We start from the raw sequence: 14,103 nt of genomic DNA on the forward strand, positions 1-14,103 counted from the left end.
GCCCCTGGTACTCACCTTCACCTGACGAAGGAGCAGCACTCCGAAAGCTTGTGATGTCAAATAAACCTGTTGGACTTTAACCTGGTGTCGTGTGACTTCTAACCTTATAAAGAGAGGCACAGTACTTCTTTGCATAAGCAAAGTTATGATGAACCTTTAAAAAAATGTTTCAACTCAACTAGAGTATTATGTCCGATTCTAAGGACTACATTTGTAAAGAACGTAAAGACTCTATAGAGGCTGCAGACTGCAAGAATGGTTCCTTGGACGAGGATCTTGACTTACAAGATAGACTGGAGAAGTTTACGCTGGTCTGCTCAGAAAACAGACATTTGACAGAACTGCTCAAAATCACAAGGGTCTGAAGAGAGAAAACTACCACTGGCAGAACAGTTGAGAACCAGATGACATTAAGTTAGAGTGAATGCTAAATAACCAGTTAGTGGCTATGAGGATAAACAGTGAGTGGTTAGGATCCGGAATACACTGCTTGAGCGTGCTGTGCCAGCAAATACAAAAATAAACTGGATTAACAAAACTGGGCACTGGGCCTAGTAGAGAACCATCATGGACAAGACTAGCAAAGTGATTGTTATGCTGACACCATTCAATAATCTTCTATTTGTGTATAAAAAGCTTCCACAAATGTATCATTAGAACACTCAGATAATTGGTTTATTGCTGAAGGACGAATATTAACTCGAAGCTATTGGAGCTTCTTTGTTTATCTTCAAAATAGTACTGTGGAATCCTATATAACCACCTCAAGTAGCAGTTGCAGCCTCGATTGAGTATCCCATCCAAAAGGAAGTACCACCAATATTCCATCAGTATTACAAAGGAGCACAATGATATTCAAGTCTCTAGATGTAGAATTCAATCCACAATGCTTTCTGACTTAGACGCAACAGTACATCAACTGAGACATGGCTGCTGACAGAGTGCAATTCCAACAGACACTAATGCACAAGCAAAATACTTTGGATGAAGACTTAAGTAACAACAAAAGCTGGAACATTCAGTAGAGATCAGATAGCAAGTCTGGAGGGAAACAGAGTTAAAGTTCCAGGCCAAAGAGTAAGAGGTGTAAGTTTTTGTTGTCAACAAGAAATCTCTGAATTACTCCTTTATTGACAAATAAAAAGGTATGCGGAAATTTTACTGATCTTCTAAATGTTCATGCATAGCACAGGCATTCAACTTGGCTGGACCATGAAGTTTATAATTGGGTCTTACTCAAGTCTGCTAAAACTGCAGTGTATTCCAAGAAATTGTCAATTTCCTTTCCTTATGGCATACTATCTAAAACTTTTTTCCCTTCGCCTCCAAGAAGTATGAATAAGTTGGTGGACACTGGTCTCAAACTTAATGACAGTCAGCCAGCTGCCTATACTGTTTCCCTTCTTTCTACCAAGCCCTTTCGCAACACAAAAGGTGCCCATCCCTTCTCTCCAGCAAAGGGGAAGTAGGACCAGATGCAAAGGGTTACCTTACTGTTCCAAAAAAAATTCCTTCAGTTCTCACCCCTCATGCCGACACATTTTCCATGCACCCCACATGGGAATCTATACACCCTAATGCCTTCTAGCCATTCCCCATAGCCCCTTACACTCTTCTGCCAACTTGCATCCTCCATCTCTCCCTTCACCCACCATACCGATACATTCTGGATCAATGCATATAGGACAGAAAATATTGTTCTTAAATTTCCATCCTGAGTATACTGAGAAAAAAAACTCATTCATATAAACACATTTACATTCTTAGTAGGTCTTAAATTAGACAGTTCCAGGGGGGGTTAATGTATTTTTTACACACAAGTTTCTCAACAATCAACATCCCTGCAGGGCAACCGATTCCCTCCAAACAATCCCTGACACCAATCCCCAAAGGATATCTGATGCAACCCCAAGATCTGCTGGAGGCATATTTGAAAGTATCTCAGCTTTCCAATTGGATATCCTGGTAACATGAAAGAAATGCCTTGAAAACAGATCTGCTTCTTTTTGATCTTATCACCACACTTTGGGTTACAGAGATCAAGCAATGCAGAATCAATCATTTAACTGGCCAGCTGCCTCCAGATACCATGTACACATAATCTAAATTCCAGCTTTGTGGATACCAGAAATTCTGTATTCAAGTATGGGGTTTGGGATTCCTGAGTTCTTCCTGAATTTTCATCACATTGAAGACATTCATGACAAGAACTGGGGCCCATATAAAATATCAATCCACTCTGATTTCATTTTACAATAGTTTTGAGCAGATAATCTAAATGGATACTTAGATGGCACTAAACTATCACAGCTGCCCATCTCTGACAAGGTCTTAAACTGAGATGCCTTGCTCAGGTGGACAAAGAAGTTACCATGGCACTATTCAGATGAGTGGCACATTGCTCCAGTGTCCTGGATAGTGCTTCTCCTTCAACCAAGAATTTGTACAAGTTGTTGGGCACAGCTGTATACCCATTAAACTTCAGCCTTGTCTGCCTATTTAGGTGAATATAAATCATCCAATGGCAGTATTACACTGAAGAGTACAACAGATACCTCTGCTGCCATGGTCAATATTTATCCCTCAATCGCCACCACTAAAAATACCATGGCGAGGTGATGACCTAGTGGTATTAATCCAGAGATCCAGATAATGTTCTGGGTACCCAGGTACAAATACCACCAGATGGTAGACAGTAGAATTTGAATTTAAGAAAAAAGAAATCTAGAATTAAGAGTTTAATGATGACCACAAAACCATTATCAATTGGTGGAAAAACCCATCTGGTTCACTAATGTCCTTTAGGAAAGGAAACTGCCATCTTTACCTGATCTGGCCTACATGTGACTCCAAACCTACAACAATGTGGTTGACTTTCAATTGTCCTTTGACCAAATAGGGCTGGGCAATAAATGCTGCCGAGCCAGTGACTCCCTCATCCCATGAATGAAAAAAAACTATATATAGTCATTATTGCATTATCGTTCATTAACGTCTGCTATGTGCAAATTGGATGCTACATTCCTAAACTACAACAGTTACTACATTTTGAAATTACTTCATTAGCAATGTTGTGTTTTTTGGAAAGTCCTGCAGTTCTTAAAAAAGGTGTTATATAATTTTTTCTAACCTGATTAAGTATTAAGACAGTATATAATAGACCTTGAGAACAAACAACAATAAAAGAAAGCAAATTACAGAGAATGTGCTGGAGAAACACAACCAGTTTAGTAGCATCTATAGAGAGAAGCAGAATTAACATTGAGTCTGGTATCATGAGTCATTCCCAACTTGAAATGTTAACTCTATTTCTCTCCACTGTTGTTGCCAGTTTCTCCAGCATTGTTTGATTCAGAATTCTAACATCAAAATATTTTGCTTTTATACAGTCAAAGCATCGTACAGCATGGAAACAGACCTTTCAGTCCAACCAGTCCATGCCGAACATAATGGCAAATTAAATTAGTTCCACCTACCTGCTCCATATCCCTCCAAACCTTTCCTATTCATGTAATTATCCAAATTTGTTCTATATATTGTAATTATGCTCATATCCACCACTTACTCAGGAGGTTCATTCCACACGTAAACCACCCTGTGTAAAAAATCTGCTCCTCATGTCTTTTTTTAAACGAATCTCTCTCCTCTCACCTTAATGTGCCACGTGGTCTTGAAAACCCCAACCCTAGAGAAATGACACCTACCACTAACCCTATCTGTACCCCTCATGATTTTATAAACTTCGATAAAGATCACATCTCAATTTCCTACATTCCAGTGAAAAAAACTCCCAGCCTACCCATCCTTTCTTTATAACTCAAACCTTCCATACCCAACAACATCCTATAAAATCTCCTCTGAAATCTCCTCTCCAGCTTAATAACATCCTTCCTATAACTGGGCAACCAGAACTGAACACAGTACTGCAGCAAAGGAAAGTTTTAAAATAAAAGTGCCCTCAAGAGTTCAAGACATTTATAACCATATTACCAGTGACCTGGACAAGCCAATCTGACAGTCAGTGAAAGGCAATTCACTCAGTACTTTCAGGCTGTATTGATTTGGCGGCTTCCTTGGTAACACCACAGGTAGATCCATGGGGGAGGGGAGTGGTCATTATGAGCTCAGGAGACGTCCAAGCAGCAGTCAATGATTCTCAAACTGAGTAAATGTTTTTTTAAAAATTTATAAAGAAGGACCATGATTAAACCTCACATAAACATGGCCATTTTGAGGCCGTATGCCATAGAAGAGGTCAAATGTCAAGAAAGGTCACACACAGATGCACATTAGGCACCTTATTCAGATTTGAAAAGAGACTTTGTCAGTTTCAGGTGCAGGCTAGACAGGAGCCTTTCATAATGTGATGAACTACATACTTTAGATGCAAAATGAGCACATGCTTAGCATAGCAAACACTTGAACCCAACTTTAAAGGGGATGGCATCAACTAATTTCTAGGTCAATGAGTGACAAATACATTTTAATTAGTATACAGCAATAAAAATAATGCTCTCTTTTGGAAGGGTTGCCACTACCCTTTAGAAATTCTGTGCAAAGATGGCAGCAGAGTAAGATGTTCCAGTCGGAGTTCCTTTGCTCATCAGTCCCTCTTCCTTTCTCCTTTTTGCTGCAGTTTTTCATCCCCACGCACTCGACCACCAACTTTTAACTTTTTAAACTACCCTCCCTAGGGGGAATGGAGAACAGAATGGAAAACAAGTCATGGCTGGAACCCAGAGCAGGAGCAGACTAAGCCCAGGCCAACCTGTGAGGCAAGTGCCAGAAGTGAGCAGTGGGCCGGAGCCCAGAGTGAGAGAAGAACAAGTTCAGCTGGGAGCCCAGAAGGGGAAGCAGAGAGAGTGTGGGCTGAGTCCTGGAAGAGAGTCGCAGCTGGAGCCCGGAGTAGAATCAACTCAAGCCAGCTGGGGGGGGGGGGAAGAGGAGGAGGAGAACAGATGAGTCCTGGAGGCAAAACAGACACATAGGCTGTTGCAATAACAACATTTAAAGCATCCTTACTATGTACCTTGTATTTAAGATGGCACTGAGAGGTGACATCCCAAACCTTTCACTGGACTCATTCGAGTGCATGTGACAAAAATGAATATCCCCAGGGATATGCCTAAAACAATTTTCTCATTTACAGGCCTTAATTAAATTAAAAAATGCCCTGTCATTTCACAAACTAAGATTAGAAGATACCAGTGCATCGGTGACACCAAAAAAGAAGAAAAACTTTGGTTAGTATAAGATGGTTCAGTTATTATCTAGCCATTTAATGGTTAGATAATATAACCTGCAGAAAAAGACAACACAAACCAAATCATAGTGTTCGAGTCACCTGTGATTGCAACAGCCAGGATCCAAATGGTTAGCTCCTGAATAAACCACACAAGCTAAAAGGATGAATGCAAGTGTACTAATACCAAAATAATAGTATGTAATATCACCAGAAGAAATAACATTAGTTTTCAAGAGGTAGAGGCACAGAATACCAGGTAAATGAAAAATTTACACCAACACTCTGCTCATCTAACTGCCATGCATCAAAAGATAAAGATCAGCAAGAATGTAAATTTTCACTTCTTGGGGAAATATTTATACACCACAGAAGCAGTACAAGCAAATGAATCTTGGTACTACTGCTGGAAGTATTGAATTTTTAAATTCATTTACCGTTATGTGGGAGTCACTGATGAGGCAAGCATTTATGACCCAGCTAAACTGCCCTTGAAAAGGTGTGCACAGCTGCCTTTTGAACAATTGTAATCTAATATCCAGGGAGGTCCAAGATTTTGACTAAGCAATATTGAAGTAACAATACAGCTCAGCGTGGGGCTTTTTACTTACTTTAGATTACTTACTTAGTGTGGAAACAGGCCCTTTGGCCCAACAAGTCCACACCGATCCTCCGAAGAGCAACCCACCCAGACCCATTCCCATACATTTATCCCTTCACCTAACACTACAGGCAATTTAACATGGCCATCTTAAATTCACCTGACCTGCACATCTTTGGACTGTGGGAGAAAACCGGAGCACCCGGAGGAAACCCATGCAGACACGGGGAGAATGTGCCAACTCCACACTGACAGTTGCCTGAGGCGGTAATTGAACCCGGGTCTCTGACGCTGTGAGGCAGCAGTGCTAACCACTGTGCCACCCGGGGCTGAGAAGGAACTTGTAGGTGATTGCTTCCCCATGTCTAGTAGAATACACAAATCAGGAATAGGGCACTCAGCGCCAAGAGCTTATTCTGCTATTCAATAAGACCATTGCTGATCTGTTTGGAACCTCAAACCCATGCCCTCATTTACCCTGATAATTTCAGCTCATTGCTGAACAAAAAAAAAAATGTGTGCCTTAAAAACATGCAAAAAAAAACTCTGCTTCCACCACCTTCAAGAAGAGTTCCAAAGACTCAACCCTGGCAGACAAAAAAGTATTAACCGAAAACGAAAGGTGCATTAGTTAATTAATGACTGACAGTTAACTGTCAAGCATGTTACAGCTGTTCCAGACATTGGTATGGTATGACATTTGGAATACTGTGTACAATTCTGGTCGCCTTGCTAAAGGAAGACCATTATTACACTTGAAAGGGTGCAAGAAAGATTTACAAGGATGTAACCAAGATTGGAGGGCTTGAATTATCAAGAGAGGCTGGAACTTTTTTTTTCCCTGGAATGCAGGAGGCTGAGAGATAATTTTATAAACCACTATAAGGTTATGCGAGGCGAATAGCAAAGATCTTTTCCCCAGGGGAGGGGTGTCCAAAACCAGAAGGCATAGGTTTTAGGAGAAGGAGGAAAGATTTAAAACGGACCCGAAGGCAACGTTTTCACACAGAGGATAGTGCATATATGAACTGAACTGCCATGGGAAGTGGTAGAGGCAGGTACAATTATGACACTTGGATAGGATAGGTTTAGAGGGATATGGGCCAAACGCAGGGAAATGGGACTAGTTAGGAAACCTGGTCAGTGTGGATGAGTTGGGTTGAAGGGTCTGTCTCTGTGCTATATGATTCTATGACTATACATTTTAATGCAGGCAGCTAGAATCTGATTAAGGCATTGCCCTAAGAGTTGTTGCAGTGCATCTTGTAGATGGTAAATATTTGCCAATTTGATAAACTTTCCAAATAAATTTGCCAATTTATCAATGTAGGAGGAATTGGATAGTGAAGGTATAAGATTTGCCAATCAAGCAGGCTATTTATTCCTGGATGGTGTCAAACCTCTTGAGTGTCATTGGAGCTCTAGTCATCCATGGAACTCAATTACACCCTGGTTTGTGCTTTGCAGGAATGAGGAAGTGAGTTACTCACTACAGAGTTCCCAGCCTCTGACCTTCACTTTTAGCCACTGTATTTATAATCACTGGTCTAGTTCTGTTCTTGGACGATGGCAACCCTAAGAACATTGATACTGGGGTATTCAACAATGGCAATGCCGTTAACTTTCAAGGAGAAATGACTGAATTCACTCTTTTTTGAAAATGACCAAAGAGGGAAACAGTTGAGATTCTGAAGGGAGATTACAGACAGTTAGGCAGGAATTTAAAAAGGAGGTCTTCGAGAGTAGTAATATCTGGATTACTCCTGGTGCTATAAGCTAGTGAGGTCAGGAATCAGAGGATACAGCAGTTAAATGCATGGCTGAGGAGCTGGTGTATGGGAGAAGGATTCACAAATTTTGAACCATTGGAATCACCTTTGGGGTCCAAGTGACCTGTACAAGGAGGACAGATTGCACCTAAATTAGAAGGGGACTAATATACTGGCAGAGACATTTGCTAGAGCTGCTCAGGAGGATTTAAACTAGTAAAGTCGGGTGTGGGACCCAGGGAGATAGTAAGGAAAGAGATCAATTTGAGACTGGTACAGTTGAGAACAGAAGCGAGTCAAACAGTCAGGGCAGGCAGGGGCAAGTAGGACTAATAAATTAAACTGCATTTATTTCAATGCAAGGGGCCTAACAGTGAAGGCAGATGAACTCAGGGCATGGTGAGGAACATGAGACTGGGATATCATAGCAATTACAGAAACATGGCTCAGGGATGGACAGCACTGGCAGCTTAATGCTACAGGAAGGATAGAAAGAGGCAAGATAGGAGGGGGAGTAGCATTTTTAATAAAGGATAGCATTACAGCTATTAGGGAGGATATTCCCAGAAATACATCCAGGGAAGTTATTTGGGTGGAACTGAGAAATAAGAAAGGGATGATCACCTTATTAGGATTGTATTATAGACCCCCTAACAGTCAGAGGGAAATTGAGAAACAAGTTTGTGAGGAGATTTTCGTTATCTGTAAGAATAATAGAGTGGTTACGATAGGGGATTTTAACTTTCCAAAAGTAGACTGGGACTGCCATTGTGTTAAGGGTTTAGATGGAGAGGAATTTGTTAAGTGTGTGCAAGACAATTTTCTGATTCAGTATGTGGATGTACTTACTAGAGAAGGTGCAAAACTTGACCTACTCTTGGAAAATATGGCAGGGCAGGTGACTGAGGTGTCAGTGGGGGAGCACTTTGGGGGCAGCGACCATAATTCTATTAGATTTAAGATAGTGATGGAAAAGGATAGACCAGACCTAAAAGTTGAAGTTCTAAATTGGAGAAAGGCCAATTTTGACGGCATTAGGCAAGAATTTTCAAAAGCTAATTGGGGGCAGATGTTCACAGGTAAAGGGATGACTGGAAAATGGGAAGCGTTCAGAAATGAGATAATAATCTAGAGAAAGTATATTCCTGTCAGGGTGAAAGGAAAGGCTGGTAGGTACAGGGAATGCTGGATGACTAAAGAAATTGAGGGTTTGGTTAAGAAAAACAAGGAAGCATATATCAGGTATAGACAGGATAGATTGAGTGAATCCTTAGAAGAGTATAAAGACAGTAGAAGTATACTTAAGAGGGAAATCAGGAGGGCAAAATGGAGACATGAGATAACTTTGGCAAATAGAATTAAGGAGAATCCAAAGAGTTTTTACAAATACATTAAGGACAAAAGGGTAACTCGGGACAGATAGGGCCCCCTTGAAGATCAGCAAGGCGGCCTTTGTGTGGAGCCGCAGAAAGTGGGGGAGATACTAAACGAGTATTTTGCATCAGTATTTACTGTAGAAAAGGACATGGAAGATATAGAATGTAGGGAAATGGATGGTGACATCTTGAAAAATGTCCATATTACAGAGGAAGAAGTGCTGGATATCTTGAAATGCATAAAGGTGGATAAATCCCCAGGACCTAATCAGGTGTACCCTAGAGCTCTGTGGGAAGCTATGGAAGGGATTGCTGGGTGTGGGAAAAGATTTGCTAAACCACGATATACTCACAAAAGCAATATTGGCCAAACTGTACCAGAACACCTAGAATTCCCAAGCAGCTCACAAGCTGAATCAGACAGCACGCAGACAAGGGAATACACTTTAAGCTCCCAAGGACATAACAGAGTACCACAGATATCTCAAAGGCCTGAGGGTAGTTTCACAACCCAGCAATACCAAAGCCACACAAAGAGCAGGACAGACAGAAAGGCACCAGCAAGGACATGCTCCAGGAACAGGACAATGGAAGCACCTCACCACTTCAGAGGAGATATTAACACCTACCTGTGAAGAGGAATGGAACCATTGTTGCTGTCAGGATGTTGCATTGTGTGAAGGAACAGGACATTCATCCAATAAACTGTTTTCCAATTAGCATCCTTGCAACTAAATTACTCCATTTCCAGAAACATTGTAGTTTTCCATTTCTTAATCGGTGTCATTGTGCAGCGTTCCTATAAAACTGGTCTCATCCTCAGATCTGGGAAGAGAAATTCTGATCTACCTGTGCAGACTGTCAGTTCTATGTCAGCCTAGTCAATTTCTCTTCCAGCCATATGGCTTGCAATAAACGGTTTGTCAATTTCACTTCCAGCTGTGTTTTGTGATCTCTAACCTATTGGGCAAATATCTCCAACACTGGGCTTCTTACTGAGATATTTATACCATCCATAGTCACAGGTGAGGTGCCGGAAGACTGGAGGTTGGCTAATGTGGTGCCACTGTTTAAGAAGGACAGTGAGTCTGACCACGATGGTGGGCAAGTTATTGGAGAGAAACCTGAGGGACAGGATGTACATGTATTTGGAAAGGCAAGGACTTATTAGGGATAGTCAACATGGCTTTGTGTGTGGGAAATCATGTCTCATGAACTTAATTTGAGTTTTTTGAAGTAGTAACAAAGAGAATTGATGAGGGGAGAGCAGTAGATGCGATCTATATGGACTTCAATAAGGTGTTCGACAAGGTTCCCCACGGGAGACCGGTTAGATCTCACAAAATACAGGGAGAACTAGCCAATTGGATACAGAACTGGTTCAAAGGTAGAGGACAGAGGGTAGTGGTGGTGGAGGGTTGTTTTTCAGACTGGAGGCCTGTAACCAGTGGAGTGCCACAAGGATCGGTGCCGAGTCCACGGTTTTTCGTTATTTATATAAATGATTTGGATGTGAGCATAAGACGTATAGTTAGTAAGTTTGCGGATGACACCAAAATTGGAGGTGTAGTGGACAGCGAAGGTTACCTCAGATTACAACAGGATCTGGACCAGATCTGCCAATGGGCTGAGAAGTGGCAGATGGAGTTCAATTCAGATAAATGCGAGGTGCTGCATTTTGGGAAAGCAAATCTTAGCAGGACTTATACACTTAATGGTAAGGTCCTAGGGAGTGTTGCTGAACAAAGAGACCTTGGAGTGCAGGTTCATAGCTCCTTGAAAGTGGAGTCGCAGGTAGGTAGGATAGTGAAGAAGGCGTTTGGTATGCTTTCCTTTATTGAGCATTGAGTACAGGAGTTGGGAGGTCATGTTGCAGCTGTACAGGACATTGGTTAGGCCACTTTTGGAATATTGCGTGCAATTCTGGTCTCCTTCCTATCGGAAAGATATTGTGAAACTTGAAAGTGTTCAGAAAAGATTTACAAGATGCGGCCAAGGTAGGAGGATTTGAACTATAGCGAGAGGCTGAACAGGCTGGGGCTGTTTTCCCTGGAGCGTCAGAGGCTGAGGGGTGACCTTAGAGGTTTACTAAATTATATGGGGCATGGATAGAGTAAATAGACAAAGCCTTTTCCCTGGGGTTGGGAGTCCAGAACTAGAGGGCTTTAGGTTTAGGGTGAGAGGGGAAAGATAAACAAGGGACCTAAGGGGCAACTTTTTCACACAGAGAGTGGTACATGTAGGGAATGAGCTGCCAGACGAAGTGGTGGAGGCTGGTACAATTGCAACATTCAAAAAGACATCTGGATGGTTATATGAATAGGAAGAGTTTGGAGGGATATGAGCCGGGTGCTGGCTATCTGGTCAGCATGGACAGTTTGGACCGAATGGTCTGTTTCCGTGCCTGTACATCTCTATGACTCCCGCATATGGCACAAATGGTCCTGATCATTTATCAGGCTAAGTCCAAAGATGAATTCGGAACTCCAAAAATGTGCAGGTTAGGTGGATTGACAATACTAAATGGTCTTGTAACGTCCAAGGTTATGTTGACCTAGAAGGATTAGCCTTGGCGCAGTTACAGTAAAAAGGTGGGTCGTTGACAGCCTATATCTGCACTTTACGGATTCTATTCTATAAACTCGAGGTGGAGGCCTCGCCAAAGTTTTGCACAACTTAACCAGAATATTATCACTTTGTATTCCAACATAACGCCTTTGTTCCAAACATTTTTTTTAAATGTTCAATATCTTTTAAAACTGTCCTGGAATTCCATTCTGCCTGTACTCCTTTCCAGAACATGCCCCTCCACCCTCAGCGATGTTACTTTACCTTCTCCTCGTTGCAGATCCTGGCTTCTGTCTGGACCTGTTGGCGGTGCAGAAGTGCGAGCTGACCCACTTCGTCCTTGTGGCCCTCTAGTTGGCTCTGCAGCTGTAGCTGGAGCTGATGCTTCTGTAGCTCCATGGTGCTGAGGTCGACGGCCGTGCGCCGGACCTTGGCTTCGAGTGCGGCCACTCGCGCCTGCAGCTCGGCGCTGCGCGAGCTCGACACCCAGTAACTGAGCGCGAGGAAAGCCAGGCACGCGCCCAGCGCCAGCAGCAGAAAGAGCAACGGCGGGGAGCGCGCGCCGCGCCGCCCGCTCCCGAGGCCCAGCATCAGTCCAACCGCCAGTGGCAGACGGCACGCGGTGGGGGGGAAAGAGGGAGACGATTCAAGCTACACTGTCGGGATGCTCAAAGCAACGAAGTATTTTGGAAAAAGAAATACTCAACGTGGCGAACCTTCATCGGCCTCTATCGATCGCCAAAGCGTGTTCAGGTCGAAAAACAGACGAGGAAATGGACACTGAGTGCAGAACCGAAGCCAAATTCAAGCACCTGCCAGCTCATGGCTCCACCCCAACTGCCGTCATCACCCCGTCAGCATGGTGAGTGCCTCCCTGAGGAGGGGCGGATCCCAGCAGCGGGCAATTAAACCGTCAGTGGAAATTTACAATATCGACACAAAAACAACAAAAAAAAACCAACGACGGAATGCCTTTTCATGTTCTTTTATCACGGGCTAAATGATCCCTGATTATTTAATCTTCCAAAGCAAGTTTACGTCATGGGAGAAGACTGCTGTTTTCAAGCAGAATGACCAAATGTGCAGACAGTTTTTTGGGAGGAACAAATGACTGACGATGCTGGGATCTGTACTGACAAGCAACAAATGCTGGAGATCACAGCGAGTCAGGCAGCATCCAAGTCATCAAACTTGAAACGTTAGCTTGCTGTCTCTTCCATGGGTGCTGCCTGACCCGCTGTGATCTCCAGCATTTGTTCGTTTCAGTTTACAGGAAGGTTGGCTCATCTTTTCGCATGGGAATGGGGATTTGGAAGGAAGGTGTGGAACATTTCAAAGTCATGATTTGGAGATGCCGGTGTTGGACTGGGGTGTTCAAAGTTAAAAAAATCACACACCACCAGGTTATAGTCCAACATTTCAAAGTTTCTCTTCCTCGGAGTCTAGTCAGCAAAGTTTAGAAAGATAGGGGTTGCCACAACAGAAAATATGAACTTCAGCAAAAATAAAATCCATATTTAAATTGCAAACATTAATTGTAAATTAATAACTAATATAAATTAACATTTAAAATAGGACAAACAGCAAAGCTTAATAATAAAACCTTTCCCATTAAGAAACAATTTGGAGAAAGAGGAAAAGAATCACTCCCAATTCATGATCACCAGAGAAGGGGTGATGTCAGTGATCGAGCCAAGAACATGATTTAACTAATGCTGATCTTGATGAGAGACATTCGGAGCTGGTCACGACAAAATTCACATGAAAGTGAGAAGTAAGTTGATTTTCAGCCTGGGGTTTGTTTTCTTAGCTGAAAGTGTGTTGCTGGAAAAGCGCATCCAAGGAGCAGGAGAATCGACACTTCGGGCATGAGCCCTTCTTCAGGAATGAGGAGAGTGTGCCAAGCAGGCTAAGATAAAAGGTAGGGAGGAGGGACTTGGGGAAGGGGCGTTGGAAATGCGATAGGTGGAAGGAGGTTAAGGTGAGGGTGATAGGCCGGAGTGGGGGTAGGGGACAGAGAGGTCAGGAAGAAGATTGGAGGTTAGGAAGGTGGTCCTGAGTTCGAAGGTTGGGACTGAGACAAGGTGGGGGGAGGGGAAATGAGGAAACTGGAGAAATCTGAGTTCATCCCTTGTGGTTGGAGGGTTCCTAGGCGGAAGATGAGGCGCTCTTCCTCCAACCGTCGTGTTGCTATGGTCTGGCGATGGACGAGTCCAAGGACCTGCATGTCCTTGGTGGACTGGGAGGGGGAGTTGAAGTGTTGAGACACGGGGTGGTTGGGTTGGTTGGTCCAGGTGTCCCAGAGGTGTTCTCTGAAACGTTCCGCAAATAGGCGGCCTGTCTCCCCAATATAGAGGAGGCCACATCGGGTACAGCGGATGCAATAGATGATGTGTGTGGAGGTGCAGGTGAATTCGTGGCGGATATGGAAGGATCCCTTGGGGCCTTGGAAGGAAGTAAGGGGGGAGGTGTGGACGCAAATTTTGCATTTCTTGTGGTTGCAGGGGAAGGTGCCGGGAGTGGAGGTTGGGTTGGTGGGGGGTGTGG

General features: G+C 43.1%; 1 protein-coding gene across 3 annotated transcripts in view; it reads right to left on the reverse strand.

Annotated features, from left to right (window-relative positions):
- Positions 1-12,420, reverse strand: part of golm1 (golgi membrane protein 1) — a 32,678-nt gene extending 20,258 nt beyond the window's left edge. The window contains exon 1 of one of the 3 annotated variants that reach the window (XM_043713179.1): positions 11,821-12,420. In XM_043713179.1, the coding sequence (XP_043569114.1) occupies positions 11,821-12,147 (327 nt within the window). In that variant the 5' untranslated portion in view covers positions 12,148-12,420. The remainder of the gene's footprint in view (positions 1-11,820) is intronic. The other 2 variants (XM_043713178.1, XM_043713184.1) reach the window with 2 other exon arrangements.
- Positions 12,421-14,103: the final 1,683 nt, after the last annotated feature.

The sequence above is a fragment of the Chiloscyllium plagiosum genome, chromosome 2 (genome assembly GCF_004010195.1).
Source record: "Chiloscyllium plagiosum isolate BGI_BamShark_2017 chromosome 2, ASM401019v2, whole genome shotgun sequence".
Classification (NCBI taxonomy): Eukaryota; Metazoa; Chordata; class Chondrichthyes; order Orectolobiformes; family Hemiscylliidae; genus Chiloscyllium; species Chiloscyllium plagiosum.